The 17,715-nt window shown below is 47.4% G+C and overlaps 1 protein-coding gene across 2 annotated transcripts in view; it reads right to left on the minus strand.

Annotated features, from left to right (window-relative positions):
* Ufd4 (ubiquitin fusion-degradation 4-like) overlaps window positions 1-17,715 on the minus strand; it is a 157,999-nt gene that overhangs the window by 39,045 nt on the left and 101,239 nt on the right. For both annotated transcript variants that reach the window (XM_065428317.2, XM_065428318.2), the window contains exons 18-26: window positions 16,002-16,136; window positions 15,607-15,749; window positions 10,189-10,332; window positions 9,605-9,685; window positions 8,501-8,763; window positions 7,765-7,938; window positions 3,865-4,184; window positions 2,933-3,186; window positions 830-1,209 (exon numbers count right to left, since the gene is read on the minus strand). In XM_065428317.2, the coding sequence (XP_065284389.1) occupies window positions 830-1,209; window positions 2,933-3,186; window positions 3,865-4,184; window positions 7,765-7,938; window positions 8,501-8,763; window positions 9,605-9,685; window positions 10,189-10,332; window positions 15,607-15,749; window positions 16,002-16,136 (1,894 nt within the window). The remainder of the gene's footprint in view (window positions 1-829; window positions 1,210-2,932; window positions 3,187-3,864; window positions 4,185-7,764; window positions 7,939-8,500; window positions 8,764-9,604; window positions 9,686-10,188; window positions 10,333-15,606; window positions 15,750-16,001; window positions 16,137-17,715) is intronic.

A 17,715-nucleotide genomic window follows, 5' to 3' on the forward strand; every position in this document is an offset into this window, starting at 1 on the left:
CTCATTTTGCTGTCAAAGTACAAATGAGCTTGTCGGTCACTATACTAAGGCACTGCGCACAATGAGCAGCCAGCACCAACTCTCAAAGCGACCGCTGCGTCAACGGTTGTCACCAAGGTGCCACCAAAACGGTGCCACCTCGGGACAACGCAGTCAACGACTTTATCTTCCATGAGCGTAACTCCAGAGACCGTAGCAGAGGTACACCGGATGACTAGACCCATGGGGTGGCCTTCAGCGTTTGGGCAAGCAAAGCTAATGCAGAGGAGACCAATCACAATAAACCTCAGCAGTGCTAACACACCAGAATCGGCCCCAGGAGGGCTCAGAGCAACATACTGCCTTGCTGCAGAGCTGACCCCGAGGTGCGTTTTTCACAATGCCCATTCGGTGTGCAGATTGAGTGAAATCATTCTTTGGGGAGCTGCATTTCTGCTTAACTTTACAGTTTTCATTACAGCTTTAAAAAGAAAGAAGAAGAAGGAAAGAAGAAGATATACGACAGGTTACTCAGAGTTATGCAGTTGAAGAAAAATTCAGTGTCAGGTAGAGTGACAACTTCAAAAAGACATTGTTGCCAGGTTTGATCCCCTAACTAAGACTTTTCTTTTTTCTTTTGTTTCTTGCGAAAATCCTGCACAATCTTTTCTTCGTAGCTTCATGCTACTCTCGGCTGGATGTCACTTTTTCGTGAACCACAAAGTCAATCAGTTATTGCAAAAGGAAAACACCGGGAGTGGAGTTGTTACACTGTTCTGGTCACGGACAGCTCAATCAACTAGCAAGCTCGGACAGAACTCATTCGAACACAAAGATCACCACCACCCACCTGGGAAGTTCGAGGAGAGCGCCAAGCGGACAAGCGAGCTGACATTGTTCGAGCCACGCGAGAAGAGCGACCCTCCTCCGCTGGCTACGGCCGCGCTCACCGCCGGCGGAAGCAGCGACCCGGCCGCATTGCCCGCCGAGGAGGCCCCGCCTCCAGCATTGCTGCTGCCCGCACGTCGTACGGCTGCAAACGTCTCGAGCAGGCCAGCCACGGACTCGTTGGTGTGGCCCAGAGTCAGAGACAGGTTAGGCACCGACACGCTCATGCTGTTGGAGGAGCCCGTGCGGCTGGCCTCGGAGCCGGTGCCGCCTCCCGAGGACGGAGCGGCACGGGTGTGGTGCAGCAGAGCGCTGTCTCGGTGGCGGCCGCTCGTCTTGATGCTGGCAAAGGCGAGAAAAAGGCAGATTTTGGCAAAGTGACAATTAACACACGGGCCTCTTGGCATCCTGAAGCAACACTTCGACTATGAGAGATATTTATGTAAATATACTGCATCACTGAAGGATTAAGGTAATTGCAGGAGCAGGGGGAGTATAAGACAGAAAACGAAGTCACTGGTTCACAATACAGTCAAACATCGACACAGTGAACATGGATACAGTTAAGTCTCGACATAACGAACTTCAATGTAACAAAATTCTCGATATAATGAACTATCTAATTTTTCATAACCTCTTGTCCACAGAACACCGTGTATTTAGAACCTGAATTTCATGAAGTGTGTTTGTATGCAATTTCCAATACAACAAAATTTCACTTCTGCCGCAAAGGAATGCCAAGACATAAATGGAAACTTCCATGGACACAGATGATCAAATGGTTGAATTACAAGCAGCTGCTTGCGAACAGCACCTCTCAAATTGCGTGCCACGCAACAAGAGAGACTGGCAAAGTGGAACTGCATCGCGTTTCACATAAAGTCCAAGTGCGATGAGATCCTATCGCACCTTGCACACTTCGTGCTTTAGGTGCGACTGAAGGTGTACAAAGGTGACACAAGACGGTGGCTTCAGGCCTGCATGCCACCTTCCCGCGCAAGCAGAGGGAAAGAGTGGGAGGGAAGCAAGCTTGTGGTAACGCGATCAAGCCTGCACAAGGGACGGGGGAGGGGGGGTAAGTTAAAAATAAACTATGGGGTTTTCAATGCCAAAACACTTTCCGATTATGAGGCACGCCGTAGTGGAGGACTCCGGAAATTTCGAGTGCCTGGGATTCTTTAACGTGCACCTAAATCTAAGTACATGGGTGTTGTCACATTTTGCCCCTGTCGAAATGCAGCCACCGTGGCCGGGGATTCGATCCCGCGATCTCGTGCTCAGCAGCCTAACACCATAGCCACTGAGCGACCATGGCGGGTGAGGGGGGGGTAAGATGGCGTGCGTCACGATTTCTAGTGCCCATCTCAGCCGTGGCTGTGCATGGCGGTAAGTGCAGCTGAGCACCCTGCTTTAGAGGTAACCTGCTGCGCGTGCAAAGAGTGGCCGTGCTAAGACAGCGTGGCATCATGTAAGATTACTGCATGCTTAGTACTGGAGGTTGTGTAGCGTCGAGTTTTGGCGACCCCTTGGAGCGAGAGACAGACAGATGAAGCATTCGCTCTCCGCTGCCGGCGCTTTTACTGATAGCGTCATTTCGGTGCAGGCGACGCTATCAGCCGTGAGGGCAGAGTGCGCGCTAAAGCGTGGCTGGCTTCGGTTATATCGTACTGCCGATGTGAAGACATCGTTGACGTGGCATAAAACCACATCATTCGACGCCAACTTCCAAATTCATCAAAATGAATTGTTTTCCAATTCAAATTTGCCTTTTTTGATTGCTCAATAGTTTAGAAAACTGTGCGGTTCCTTTCTGTGCAAAAAAAAAAAAAAGCAATCGGCGACTGTACTTAATAGCATAAAAAGTTGAATTTCAATACAACAAAATTTCAATACAGCAAAGCAAATTGCCGATTTTACCTGCTTCGGTATGTTGCGGTTTAAAATAAAATTTGATAACAATGGGACCCAGTGATGTGTGAAGCAATTGTATGGGCGCAGACCTTGCTAACAAATTGCCAAGTGTGTTATGCAAGCTGCCAAGGGATTGTGCAGTTAGCTCACAAACCTATGGCCGGTCGATGTTGCAGTTGATGTCACAGCAGCCATCGAAGCAGGTTGCTGAGCAGTGGAGTCCTCCGTCTCGGGGTCTTCCATCGTTGGCGACAGGCTGTTGAGCGGTGCCTGAAGCACTCTGGGCTGGCTGGCAGTGGCCGGCACAAGCGGTAGCTCGGGAAGGTCTTGCTCCGAACCCGTTGTGGCCAGGGCAGCCTCGGCACGTGCGCGAATAAGCATGTTCTCGGCCATGGCCTCTGCAGCCGCCTGCACATGATGGGCCAGCCAACCAGCAATGTCATCGTGCATGTTGGAGCGAAAGTGTGTTTGCCACCAACAACACAATGAACTTTCTTGTCATGTCCTAACAGCACTATGCTTGGAAGCATGCTAAATGTGAGACTACAAGCACAAGAAAAATGCTTAGTAGAAGTACAGTGCATAATTATGCTGCCAGAAGTTGTTTGGACTTCAAAAGAGCCACTGAAAATTTTGAAACAGAGCTGTCACTTAAAACCAAAGCCTAATCAATTTCACACAATGAAGCAAGTGAACTCAAACTACATAACACCTGCTTGTTATTTCCATGTTTGCAACCTGCAAAATTTTCTATCCTCCAAGCAATTGCTGCGCTAAAGTTTTACTTTGCTAGTCTCAGCACAGCTGTTGAGTGAGTGTCAATGTTTTGTTATCAAAGTAGCCATGCGTCCCGACTTTAGTGCAATAATGCCGCCAACTGTTTTCAGAATCTCTATAGACCACATCTTTTACAACCACCTCGGGACGTGATTTCAGCGACATTCAGAACTTACAAAATCACTCTTAGCCAGTTGTAGCCACATTTGATTTACAGCAATATCATATCAAGCAACAAAAGAGCAACTGTTGTTTATGCCATTAGCCAGCTAGCCAAGCAACACTGCTGTGCTGAAAGCCCAGACTTGCCTTGACTGTGGTCAGGTTTTCAGCCGACACTGCAGTCTGCTGCTCCATCGTCTGCGGAGCTGCGGAAGAATCTGGGACTAGACTGGAAGCTGAGGAGCTCTTGCGGCTCGTCAGGCAGCATCCTGCGGCAGGCAGGCTCCCACGGGCAGCCGCGCTGTCCGTGGTGACCGTCTTGGCGGGCCTGCCCGAAGCCGAGGATGCACGCGAGGCTGCAGCCGTGTCCGGATCGTAGCCGGGGGCTAGCCGCAGGTCATACTTGCCCTCGGCACCCATGCGGTAAGAGTTGGAGCCACCATGGTCCCAAGTGACGTCAATCCAGCCTGTATTTCAGTACCAGAAGACATGTTCAACACACTGTTAGCGACCCTTGCCTTCCTTTTAACTACGCCATGTCAAACTTGCACAAGTAAATTGAATGATAACTTCAGAGCATAGAAATCTTGCCATTATATGCGCAAGACAATCGTGGCTGTCTTGCATACCCAATAGCTGACATGAGATGAATAAGCACAGAATCAGCATCATAAAAGTTACAACAAAACAAAGCAGTCGCACCAATATGAATACAGTGAAACCTCGTTAAACCGTAGTTGGCCGGAGCTCAGAAAAAGTACGTACTAAATGGTAGTACTGCTTAACCGAAATAGCACGAGATCACACATTTACCTGTCAAAAACTGAAATCGGAGATTAGTGCTATGAAAGGGTAAAAAACACGCAATATTTATTCATTTCGCGCGACAAAAGTCTTATTTTTGTTTGATGCTGTGGTGCCCTCTGCGTTTGCGCTTGGAGGCCATTCAGATCTCTGAGGCTCATTCTTCAGCCCGGCTGATCTACCGCCATGATTGCGCTACGAAAAGTGCAAACACGATGTGTTAACTGATACGTCCGCAATAAGCTGGTACGGTTTATGCGGATACAAAGCGCATTATGTTCAATGGTTGCCGAGTCAGGGATTGGACTTGCCTACTCTTAAACAAAACTACTGTGTGCGTACGGTTTAACAGTACAGTCAACTCTCTTCAATCTGACTGCGGTTAATTAAATTTTTCAGCTAATTTGATCCTGACTGTAGGTCTTGGCAAGCGCTCATACATTTCTATGGGCCCAAACTTTTTAACTGGAAATTTGAGCCACTCAAGTTCAAATTTCAACCGATAATTTGAACTTGAGGGGTCAGCTTCGCTGCAATAGAGCGATGTTATGCAATGAAGCACGAAAAAAAATGGAAAGTGGCCGTCTCGGTATGTAGTATGCATTCTTTAATTACACACGCGTCCATGTGCTGTCTCTGATCACAGTATCAGCACCTACATGCTAAATAAGTGTAGTGGCAGGCATTCAGAGTCGTTCCTGATGTTTCTGTAGCAATTCGGGCCCTCTGGTCACCCACCATGCATATCTCATTATCTCAAATATGAGACCATTAACGGGGCCTAGTAGTACATGCGCACACTAACCATGCATTGAGAAGTGGAGAAAAACCATCTGTCTTTTGGGAAAGCTAATGAAAAAGAAGGCGTTTAGGGCGAGAAAAAGAGCAGGGTCTGTCTAACACTCTAAAGGCCTACCAGTAATCTTATTAGGCGTCTCGGTGCTCATACTGCGGCTGGACAGGTTGCATGTGCGTGTGCAAATTAAGGAACACCTACGATGTCCTGTCACAGTAGTGCCTTTCCCCCCTTGTTATGCATCACCGCATAACACAACCATATTGCAGCAATGGCAAAGCTAACTTTAAAGGCACATAGTGTATCAACGGCGTATTTAGACATTAGAGAGTTTTAGTATAGCGTAAAATCCTTGCGTTAGCGTGCGACGCAACGCTAACGCAAAGAAAGACTGCACTGCGCGGCACAAGGTAGTGTTTTAGAATAGCGGAACGGCGAAAAGCGTTAACGTGAACGCAAACAAATACAGCGCCATCTAGATGTAAAGACACAAAGTACTGGAAAGCCAAATCCACACGAAATGTCGAGCTTATCTAATGCCGAATCCGCAAGTGTGTCCCTAAGTCAAGCTTATCGAAAGCCACAGTCGCTGCGTTAATTACGCATATAGGTGTTTGGTTTGAGTGTTGTTTTGTCGAGAGTCACAAAACACACCGATTAATCTTGGCATGCCGCAATCGAGTGTTCTGTGGGACCCATATTACGTGTCCTCTTTAAGTTGGGATGACATAGACGCCCTCATGCTTCGGGAATGAGAGCGACCGCGCAGGTTCTACGTGTCCTCCAGATCCACTCAACGTCGAAGCTATACCGGAGGGGACGTTTTGCCGGCAATTTCGCTTCCAGAAAGTGGATTTTCCACTTCTTTCCAATTTTTTGCAACGGACTGCAACGGACGCCCACCTTGACGTCCATCCGAATGGGTTCAAGGCGAAAACCTCCTCCACAAGGCTCATATCATCGTCGTTGGTAAAACACACACGCATTGTGACCACAGCACAGACCACACTACTGTGTTTTGCCGCGGAAAACATGACATGCATCGGCTCCACATGCGGCTTTACACCAAGCGAACGAGCGAAATACACTTGGGCGCCACCTCAAGGCGGATACAGCAAACATGAGCAAACATAAGCAAACCCTCTAGTTAAGCCTACTGCCCGGCTAATCGAGGACGATATCGCAAACAACGCCCATTTGTCACCTGTGCGCCGCTGCCAAGGCATCATCACACAAATCTAAGGCGAACACGAGCATTAGTGGGGAAGGATAGAGCCTAGCAGTGCAGGCAGACGACTCGATAGATCGGAAGCGGGCTGCTCTCACTTCGACTGGCGCCGCCATCTTGCCGTACGTAAGGCTTCCCTTGTGTGCGTTAGCATTCAACGCTAAATCCTGAAAATAGCGTACGTATGTAAGAGCTCCAGCAGCGTTTACGTATAGCGCATGCGCAGTGTGGTGCACGCAATGCTAACGCTAACTCTTTGCGTTTGCTGCTTTACGCTGTACTAAAACTCTCTATTACATCGGTCAAATTCCCCCCGCCGGCTAATTCGACCAGTTTCGTAGGTCAAGTCAGGGTCAGATTAATGGTAGTCAACTGTATTTGAGTAGGAACAGTAAGCAAAGTGCGATGGCTCAACTTGGAGCCAATGTCTGGCTTCGTCTGCCAAGGGGCCTGTGGGCCACTGTACTAAGGCACCTGGTAAAAACACCCCAGGCACCAACTCTCTGAAGTGACCAGCATGTCGGGTACTATCATTGAGATGCTGCTAAAACAGCCGCGTCTCAAAACAGTACGGCCAACAGCATTATCTGCCATGAGCGTAACTCCGAACACCCATGCTGGGATGCTCGAATGACTTGACTCATGGCTTCACTCCATTTCTAAGGGCTTCACTCCAGACTTCTAAAGACGTACTATGTCTCACGAGAGGTGTTTGAGCTATCAATTATGAAAAATAAGGTTCAAGACAACTGCATTTTTGTTAGCCACACCTCGTAGCGGTGGCCGGCATCAGATACTGTGCTACAATTGTCAGTTTTCTCATTATTGAATTTGTACTAACTAGCTTATCAACTGTGGTTACTCAAGGGCACAGGCTTCAAGTGAAGCGAGCACTTGCCCCACCTAGTAAAGGCACTGATACTACTACCCATTTCGAGATGTTCATCCCTCAAAACTTGCTTAGAAACACATTGTGCCCTACATAGCTGCATTTCATAATGACGAAGGAAGACTTTCTGGGAATGTGATAAGTACAGTGCCAAATAGATTTCATTATTTCATTCGTTCATACATGTTTATTTCCTCCCTCAATAGCAGGGGAACGGACTAAAAAGCTGCAAAAGAGGAGGCCCTGCAAGTTTGTGGGCAGACGTCTTGCAACTAGGCCGCTAGTCTCCCAAGCCCATCAGGTAGGCGGCCACAAACCCCAGCAACCCACCGTTGTGCAGCTCTCCAGTGACGGTGCCCTCGCCAGCAGGGTTGCCATCCTGGTCGCGCCACTTCCAGTCGGGACCCCGCACCACTCGAGCCCCGCTCACCATCAACTTCAGCATCTGCTTGATCTGTCGGCGCTGACGGCGCACGTTCGCCTCCGCCTCCTTGGCTGCTTTGCCTGCAGTCACAGTGAATGACACCACGGATCACGGGAAATGATCAATCTCCACAAGGAGCGTTTCCTCATTGACCAGCGTTTGGGAACTCTCCAACCGTGCTACTGATGAGCATAATAAATAGTGATGGTCAATCACGGATGGCACAGTTGTGCGAGTATGGGCTTTGCTATGCATCAACCCAGCTGGCCGTTTTTCTTGCCCGTTGCCACCCCGGTGAACGAACGATAGTTCAATGTTCCCAAGTCACTGATAACTAGCTACATTCTCGTGCAGCACTAGGAAACTTCTAGCCATGTACAGCACTGCGTTCTTTTGCCCAAAATTTGCAAGCATTAAATTTCCTGAAAAAAAAAAAATTCTGATGTTCATTGCGATATTTGGCTTTTTTTTTTCTTGGCCCAATTCGAAATTCAATTCAAAATCTACTATTCGGTATTCGCACACCCTTATTTTTCGTGCCATTGTTTGCTGCACAGTGCTTAGCCCCGTCCACAATCATGTCATTCCAAGTGCAAGCCCATGAAGAGAGCGAGAAGAAACAGCCCTGTTGGGGCCCCTTACCAAGGTCGTCACAGATGCCCGTCACCGTGCCGTAGATCTCGAAGCCGGACAGGGACAGGTAGTGGGTCTGGCCGGAGGCGTTCTTGCCCGTCTGCTGGATGCGCACGTGGCGCCAGCCCTGGGTCTCCTCGGCCGTGCCAGGCAGGGCCCACGAAGCAGTCGAGCCCGGCTCGTTCAGGGAGCAGTCGTCCGTGTGGCTCCACAGAGTCGTCCACGTCGAGCCATCCTTGGACACCTGGAACAGCCAGTTGCGCAGCGCCGACCTGCGACCACATTTCAACTCCCGTCAAAACAAGCGCAGTGCGGAAGAAAGAACTGTCACGGTCGTATCTGCACACGTCAATCTGAGTGTCAGCAGTACTGAAATGAAAACGCAGCGGGACTACCCCCAAAAAATTTAGGCTTATGAATCGTGAAAATCTTGTAGGGCTGACCTTCCTAAATTTCTTCACAGAGCAAACCCACAGATCTAAATTCTGCAGAACCTAATTTCCCCATTTTACTGCAACAGAAGCTGCAAACCGAGTTTGCTGTGTCTTTCTGTCGATCCTTTCCATTACTTCGACAACAATGGCCTTGCCCACAAACCTCACCGGAATACAAACTCAAGTCCTTGAGGCACAGTAATGTGGGAACACAAGTAAACCTTTGAATAAAGCAATATTTCGAGTAAAGCAGCCTTGTTAATGTGAGGGTCCTAACCACTACTCTATAGTGCTGTTTCAGTGCTTGGCAATCTGAGTAAGGTTTGGTGTGCCATGCAGGCCTTATGGTGACACGTGTGCATGTAGTTTGAGACCGTAACAGGCAGGCACTGCTGTAGTGGATGAGGACGACATTGTAGTGAGTTTGTTCTTGAGCAGCCGGCGATGTCTGCTGCGAGAGCCTGCTAGTAGAGGAGTTCAGAGCAGGATGAATCGCTGAAGTCTGCGTTTCCTTTGAATGCATACCACATACAGTAAACCCTCGCTTTAACGAAACTCAAAGTCAATTTCTTATCTCAATGCCCTTATTACAATGAGCGCTTGCTGTATGTGGAAGAAATGACAAGCACTTAATCCCTGCAGCCAGTTACTTTCGATCTGGGAGGTAAAGTGCACTCGCCTGCCGTAGCCCCTGGCATGCCTCAAGGTGTAGCAGTTGGGGATGATCCAGACACCCAGGTCTATTGAGAACCAGGCACGCCTGCAGAAAGAAAAAAGAACGAGGATTGCAGTGCAGGACAATGCAATTTTCAGTACTTTACCAAGGATTACAAAGCAGACTAAGTCACTTTAGCAATGTGTGTCCTGTGAGCAACATGCATCCTTAGGTGCAGTTATTAAATAGAAATTTTGAGTAGAAAGAGGGAGGGGAGGGGCGTGCAAAACAAAAAATTGAAAGGGCAAGTTGGCTGCCATCTCATAGACAAGTGATGGCTTAGTGTTGTGCCGTGTACAGAGAAAACACGAATGCACGCCAAAAGTTCTGTCAAGAGCAATATAATCTTGTTGGCAAGATTAGACATCAGGTCTTTCTTCTTGCTGCACCTACATAGGCCAAGCCAACCTGAACACCAACAATGGATGTAGCATATACTGCACAACTCGTGGCTGAGAGTTTGAATTGAACTGTATGACAATCCAGCAACGCAACGAGACAGCACTGCATAGCTGCAGGCATTTCAACAAGTTCCCTTTCACACTCACTTGTCATCATTGGTGTGGCAGTTGAGGGCCGAGGGGTCCCTGCTGAGAATGTCCTCCAGGTGGCCGTAAGGCAAGTTGCGCCCTTCAGATGAGGACACCACTACGAGGCCCACCTGAGCTGGGTTCACCCACTCAGACGATGTCCTGGGCAGAAAAAAAAGGGGGGAGGGGGGGGGGACATGAAAACAGAACATGAACACTGAAGGTCCCTCTCCTCATTCACATGCTGCAGCTTTAAAGCTTCCGAGCTTAAAGAACATTCTTAAAACTTTCCACACAGAATTCCTTTCTGATGGCAGTTCCACATCCCAATTTTCGCTTCCAGTCAAAAACATCATAAAACCATGGTGCCCGGGTTTAAGGGGGGACACGGGTCTTTAGACCCAAAATATCGTAAAAAAACGAATTTTGGAAAATAGCATTTCTCTAATCTACATCTACTATTCTCCCTATCTGCCAAGTTTCAAATCTCGTAAGGTCATATTTCAGCCGTACGAACAATTTAAAAACAGATGGGGCACCTGATTTTTCGCGTGTGTCGACGCGAAAACGACACACATTCAATGACGCCGCGCTCGCGTACTAGTGCCTTGAGGGCGGCCATCTTGGTCTCGTTTGAAAGAACGCGGTTTCAGCTTCAAATATCGCGCGCTGCCGCTTCGTTAGGCTTGCTGGTTCAATACAAAAACTGGCGGCAAAAATAGATGAAACGCGCGTTCTCATTCGCTGTCGCATGCACGTGACGAGATAACGCCACGTGATTGGCTGGGCGCACTCCCGAGCTGTCTGCTAGCCGCAGCAGAGGCGCACGCGAGACGCCATGTTCGATGCGATCGTTGTGTGAGTACGCGCGACGATGCCTCCTCCGCTCCGAAAGTTTGACTCTAAGCACAAGTATGGAAAGAAAAGGAAGAAGTCCATGCTCAACAACTTCAAAAAACGCCCCACCGCGTCGCAAGTGGTTGAGGACGAGCCACCAACGGCGTCAAGCGACGGAACTGATGGAGCCGACCGAGTGCTAGGCCTAGGTAGTGCGACAACGAGTAGGTGCGACGAAAACGCCAGCCGCGTCCGTCGTGACACCGTTATGCTGACGCCTTCAGATTTGGAGGTAATCGACATGAGATCCGACGAGAAACTACAATAGCTCGCGTCAACCGCAGCAGTGAGCCGTAAGTCGGAGATCTTGTCCGCTGGCGATGTCGCGGCCGGCCCGCTTGACGACGCAGTTTTCACCGTGGTGTGCCTGGAATCGGTGAACGCACTGCTGGAGCATATGAATTGTAATACATGCGGCGGTAGCGCGAAAATCAGCCGGAAGGAGCGCGAATATGGCCTTGCAGTAAGTCTGGTGCTCATATGCTCGAAATGCGGCGACAAAGCGTCAGCGTGGAGCTCGCCGCGTGTGAATGGGACTCAGAAAGTGAATCCGTTTACCGTCAATATTCTGGCTGCGCGCGCAATGCAAAGCACCGGCAATCGGCAAACTGCGTTCAATGATATTTTCGCAACAATGAATATATCGCACCGCGGGCTCCATACGAAAACGTGGCAGGGGTACGTCAAAACGAAGTTGACGCCCGCCGCGACCCGCGCAGCTGAGACGCTTACAACAGAATGCGCGAAGTCGGTCCGGCAGCTTTACAGCCAATTAAACTTCGGCAACCCGGGCAACGTCGCTGTATCGTACGACGGGTCTTGGATGACTCGCGGGCACAGTTCGCACATCGGTGTCAGCGCTGGTGAAAAGTGTATGCAGCGCATGGAGGAAAAAGACCGGTGCCGATCAGCCGCATCTGAACACAAGCGTGCATCGGCAGAAAATGTGCAGTGCTTGTTCAAAAAGCGCCACAGAGGCACAAATGCCCAAATTGACTATGCCCCAGGAGCCTACTAATGTTTTGGGAATGTGTATGTGCACACATTTGTGACTCTTCACAATTAAATGTGACATTTATTTGTTTTCTTGATTTTCTCGAAATGCTAATTTTACCCACCCAGCAAGACATTTACTGTGATATATCAGTAGCTATCATAGATATAGTACTAATTTTTTTTGTAGCATGAAGCTAGATGTTTGGAGCACCAAACATAGGAAACAGTTTTTCAATTTTCTTTGTTTAAAGTTTTTAAAATTTGTCTTTTGTCTGACTAAAGCATGGCCATGTTCAGAACAATGAAGTTCAGTGCACTATAAAGTAGGAAATATTGATCCAACCATAAAAGTTCTTCCTATGTTGTGAAGCTTGTGCTTTCTTCTATTGGACCATATGTCATTTGTCTATTTTTGTGCAGCGGTTATTTGTCTATTGTAGTAAGAAAAAAGACACCGTAAAATACATTGTTTTCTTAATTAGGTATTGAAATAATGAACCTACAGAAAAAATAATTGCATTTTTAGAATCAGGAGAAGAAACTAAATAAGCATGCCAATTTTTATCAAGTTTGGGTTATAAATAAATAATGATAACTTTTAATCACCATGTCCCCCCTTAAGGGGGGACGCGGGTTTTAAATCGCGAAAAATGGCCAAAAAATCAATTTTTTGAAAATCACAATTTCAGTTTCTATAACCCCTTTTCTATCTGATACCCAAATATCATCACTGTAAACCACTTAGAAGTGCTCTAAAAAATTCGTTTTATCAGCCAAGGTTGCGAAAAATCTCGCGGAAATCAAGAAAGAACAGCGTTTTTCACGCCACGATATCTCCGGAACGGCGCGACCGAGCGCCGCCATCTTGGTCTCGTTGGAAAGCGCATTTCTCCGTCTTCAAATTTGCCGCTTCAGCAGTCTCCTCCATACAGAAACAAGCGCACAAAAAGCAAATGATTAAAGGTCGTGCCGGAGTCTGCGATTGGCCGCGCCTGCCACGTGACTCCAGCGCGGTTCGCCATTGGTCCAGCGCGGTTCGCCATTGGTCCGGCGCTCGCGTCGTCTGCTCGGCTCTTTGCACCTCGCGTGTTTGATGTCTCCACTCGCCGTAATCTCGACGTGTCAAAACGGGCGCTACGCGGACAGCGCAGTAGCGTGGCCTATCCCTGCACTTGTGGACGTTTCAGACTCGCGGCTAAGCATTCCGAGCATCGGCGACGCGGACTTCGCAACCAACATTCACGCGCGGAATCATCGGACATGCGGACATGCGGCTAAGCCTTTCAGCACTCGGCGTTTCGAATTCGTGACAAATTCGTATCGCGCACGCAATCCTCGGAAACGCGGCTAAACATACCGCGCATAGGGAGTCTCCGAGTCGGCGATCATGCACATCGCGCGCGGACTTTTCGGACCGTCACCTAATCATTTTGTGCATCGGCGCCTCCGACTGCGCGAATAAGCGCATCGTGTGTCGACTCCTCGAGCCCGCGGCTAGGCATTTCGCGCGTCGGCACCTCGGACTGCCCGAATGAGCGCATCGAGGGTCGACTTCTCGAGCCCGCGACTAGGCATTTCGTGCATCGGCACCTCGGACTGCCCGAATAAGCGCGTCGAAAGTCGACTCCTCGGGCCCGCGACTAGGCATTTCGCGCGTCGGCACCTTGAACTGCGCGACTAAGCACATCGCGCGTCGGCTCCTTGTATCTGCGGCTGTGCATTTCGCACATCGGCACTTCGGACTCGCAACCAAGCACATTGCGCGTTCGCTCTATTATCATATTGTCACGATAGCTCGTAACAATATCTATCATACCACCCCTTTATAAAGAGAACCTCATCATGAGCTCTGTTCACTAGGCCCCTTGGGCTGGCACACACCTGGCTGCAGAAGTGATCGAGGCATCATACAAAAGTAAAATTCTGGAAAGCACCTAGCAGCTGCATATCTATCACTGGCTCTCTGATCCTAAGTTCCACAGCCACTGTCAGGTGAAGATGACCTGGAAGGCTACACACACTCAGAGCCTTCATTCAGTAACATGGTCAATTATACCAAATGAAAAAATGCCTAACTGATTGTAATGGAGACTGCTATCAATCAGACAGCCTGCATGTACAACACTGGAACTATAATTCATGCCCACTCAGAGTTCTACACTTCGGTTTGAAACCCAGGCACTATGCTCTTTGTAGAGCATGGTGCCTAATAAAGTTTCTTGTGCTAGTTCAGTGGCCAGTGTGGTATTATTTTGAGAGTGTGCAGTCACACATTTAGTATGGCCATTCTTACAAAACATAGAGCTTCAAAATGGTGCCATTTGTATTGCTGTAGATTCACTTCAGCAAAAGCTACATTTGTTTGAAACTTCAAATGCGTTTATTTCAGTTCGATGTTTTTGCACACTGTACTCCGCCTTACGGGTGTTTTTTCTAGGTTGTCTTTGGCCAAAAATGACAAGGGTGGTATCATTTTATTCGTATTGAAATGATCTGCGGGGTGATGCTATTTTCATTACTCTTGACCCGTCATGAAAATTACATTCAAGTATAGTACTCGCTGCTAATTAGAAAAAAATTTTCATAATAAATGCAAGATTGTTTTCTTGTCCGCAAAATGCTTCCAAATGAATAAAAATAGCATCACCCCCTACAGTAGGTCTTTAGCAATGGTGTCATGCATTTAGTTTTTGGTTTAGCAAGACGGAATCATCAAAAAGCCCCGTAACGAGTTTGAAATTAATTTGACTTCAGACCTCAATATTTTTTGAACTGCTACAGCTATCAAAAATCTAATTACAGATCTGAAATCAGCACGAAAAATTACCCCAGACAGTGGAGTTTATTAAAGATTAACCCATAAATAAGAAAAAGATTTTTAAGACCCACTTCCCCCCTTAAGAAGCATTTACTTTTCTTTACAAGTGACTCTGAAGCAGCCGAGCACATAAAACCTCACGACTGAAGTGCCAACAGGATGTACAGCAATAACGAGAGCACTGCAACCATGACCTATGACTGCAGTGCCCTCCCACTTCTATACAAGTCTTGCGAAAGGTTATGTGAAGTACATGGGGGGTGCCGCGAGTGCTAGGCATTTTCACCTGTTTACTTCATGCGGTCAAAGCCTGCTTAGGACGCACGAGAATGTCTTCAGCTCGAAAGGGCAGCACCTCACAAACATCTCTCCATACTAATTTGAACACTTTGTGTCGCTGCAGCTAAGAAGGTTCAAAAAGTCCATCCCTATCGGTGATTTTTTTTTCTTCTTTTTTCACCTAATCTTGGCACCATGGACAGTAGTAGCCTTACACTGGCAAACTTCTAGCGTCGATGCACCAATTAAATCATGGTGGGGAGTTCAAATTACCAGAAAAGGAAAACTAGCCGCTCTTCTGGAAGGATGAGCTTTTTTTTTTTTTTTGAAAGGCTCTTCAATCTCATCAGTGACTAAGGGCACTGCGAGGACTACAATAAATGCAGCACCAATGTCGTGATTGTAAATCGTGGTGCCTAGACCTCAATGGTGCAGGGCATACTCACTTCCCGTTAGTCCCAATCCAGTAGATGAGACCGTTCTCATCGAAGTCCCGCACATGGTTGAACACAAAGCGTGCCCCAGGTTCCTTGAGGCGCTTGACAAAGTTGAACGTAGAGCGGTCATAGTCGTACCACTGTTTCGCCACCTGATTGAAGCAGAAAAAAAAAAGCTACTGTTAATGCTGGTGATGACGGAAAGAAAAAAAACATGCATATTTTTATTTTTATTTTTTTTATTTTTCACCTCACATATAAGGCCACTCTGAACTCAATGCTATTTCTTTTCGTATTACTATTCGACGATATCTAATCATATCGAGCATGCCGAGGTCAATGCACTTGACAAAGACTTTGTATTGCATAAAAGGAGCTACTTCCCATTCCTGTCCCCGACTCACCATTTTGACCAGATACTTTTCGAGTTGGCCGACCGTGGTCAGCGGTTCCATCTTCAGGCCCCGTCCCGTTCTGTCAATCAGGGACGTCTCAGCCGGTGCTCGCTCCAGGCGGAACCGAAGCCGCCGCGTCAGCACCTAAGGGTGTGACAGTGAAAGGTTATTGGTCAGCAACACAGTACCGCAACTCATTCAACGTTAGATGTAATATATATTTGTAAACAATGAACTAACCAGCCAATAAGAGCATGAAACAGGCAGCACACCTGCAAATCACTAATGGAATCACAATGGTACAGATTTTCCACACGACACAGATACGTGTATGCAATGCATGCATGTTGCTGCTACAGATTGCACTCACTTGAATTCTTTTGCTAGACTATGATTTGTATGCGACTAGTGCTTGCACCTTACTACCGTATTTATTCAAATCTAGACCAATAGTTTTTATTTCAAATAATCATATACCAAACTCTAGAGTTGGCTTAAATTTGAGAAAAAGCGCGCCAGTTTGTAGTTGAAAATGATGAATATGGTGCATAGCTGGCGTCTTCTAGAAAAGTCAGTATCACAGCCGCTACTAGCCACGCCATTAGCCAACCAAAGCACATGAGCTATGTCGCCATCTTGACCTGCGTCGTATTGGTATGGTGGCTAAGCATCGGCACGCGGCATGGTGTTATCGTAATGGCACCAAACAGGCAATGCCACAAATGAAAAGTTATGGCATTGTCACAGGCATTGTCAAACGTTCAAGCGGGGCAGGACTTCAGCATCAATAAGAAAAACGTCCATCGTTGGAGGAGGCAACAGGAGACTCCTTTTGCGTGCGCCGCAACGAGGAGATGATAGCGATAAGGAAGATAAGCACGCGATATGAGAGGATCTGTTCACTGAGATTGTGCCGTGCTTCGATGCGTACCAGCCGTGTCGCACTGTCTGCGCATGCGTATCCACAAGCGTACAAGAAAAGCAGCGATGATGACTTAGAGTGAGCTTGGTACATTCATATTAAATAAATACTGTTTTCATTTTGTGAATGAAAACAGTATTGCACTTCTTTTTTCACTTTTTTTTTCACTTTTTCACTTCTTTTTGTTTGGCTTATATTCCAGGTAAGGTTTTTATTTTTTCTGGCTTTGGACATTGGAGGCCGGCTTAGAATTGGGACCGGCCTACATTCGAGTAAATACGGCAGGTACAGACCGCGGGAGAGCTTTTAGCCCGTACATTTGACATCTGTAACTGTTGATGTCGAATAAAAGTTGATTTGATCTTTAACTCGTCAAATAGTGGGCTAAAATTTTCATCATCACTTTGCTTTCAACTGCAGCTTTGCATTTATAAAGGAGCACCAAAGTCACGTGACAAAGCATAGAAAAGGCAAAGCACTCGGTGCCTTCAGTTCTCCGTTCTGCGAGTGAAGACGCACCACATTTGCTCAAATTCAACACAAGTTTTGTATCAGGAATAGCCCGCCAATGAAGGCCCTCATCATTATCACTTTCTGCGTCTTGTTTGTCTGTTCTCAGCTTGTTTACTGTTCTGGCTGCAGTAAAGGATACATGGAAATCTAAGAATCCCAGATTTCAAAATATTTCATAGCACTGAGGTGTTCTTAGCATGACATGAAAACTGAATTAAGATCATTACTCTAAAAAGTTTGACATCGATAAGTTTGTAGTACTGAAATATTTTTACATGTTAAACTATA

This window comes from Dermacentor albipictus, chromosome 7 (assembly GCF_038994185.2).
Source record: "Dermacentor albipictus isolate Rhodes 1998 colony chromosome 7, USDA_Dalb.pri_finalv2, whole genome shotgun sequence".
Taxonomy (NCBI): domain Eukaryota; kingdom Metazoa; phylum Arthropoda; class Arachnida; order Ixodida; family Ixodidae; genus Dermacentor; species Dermacentor albipictus.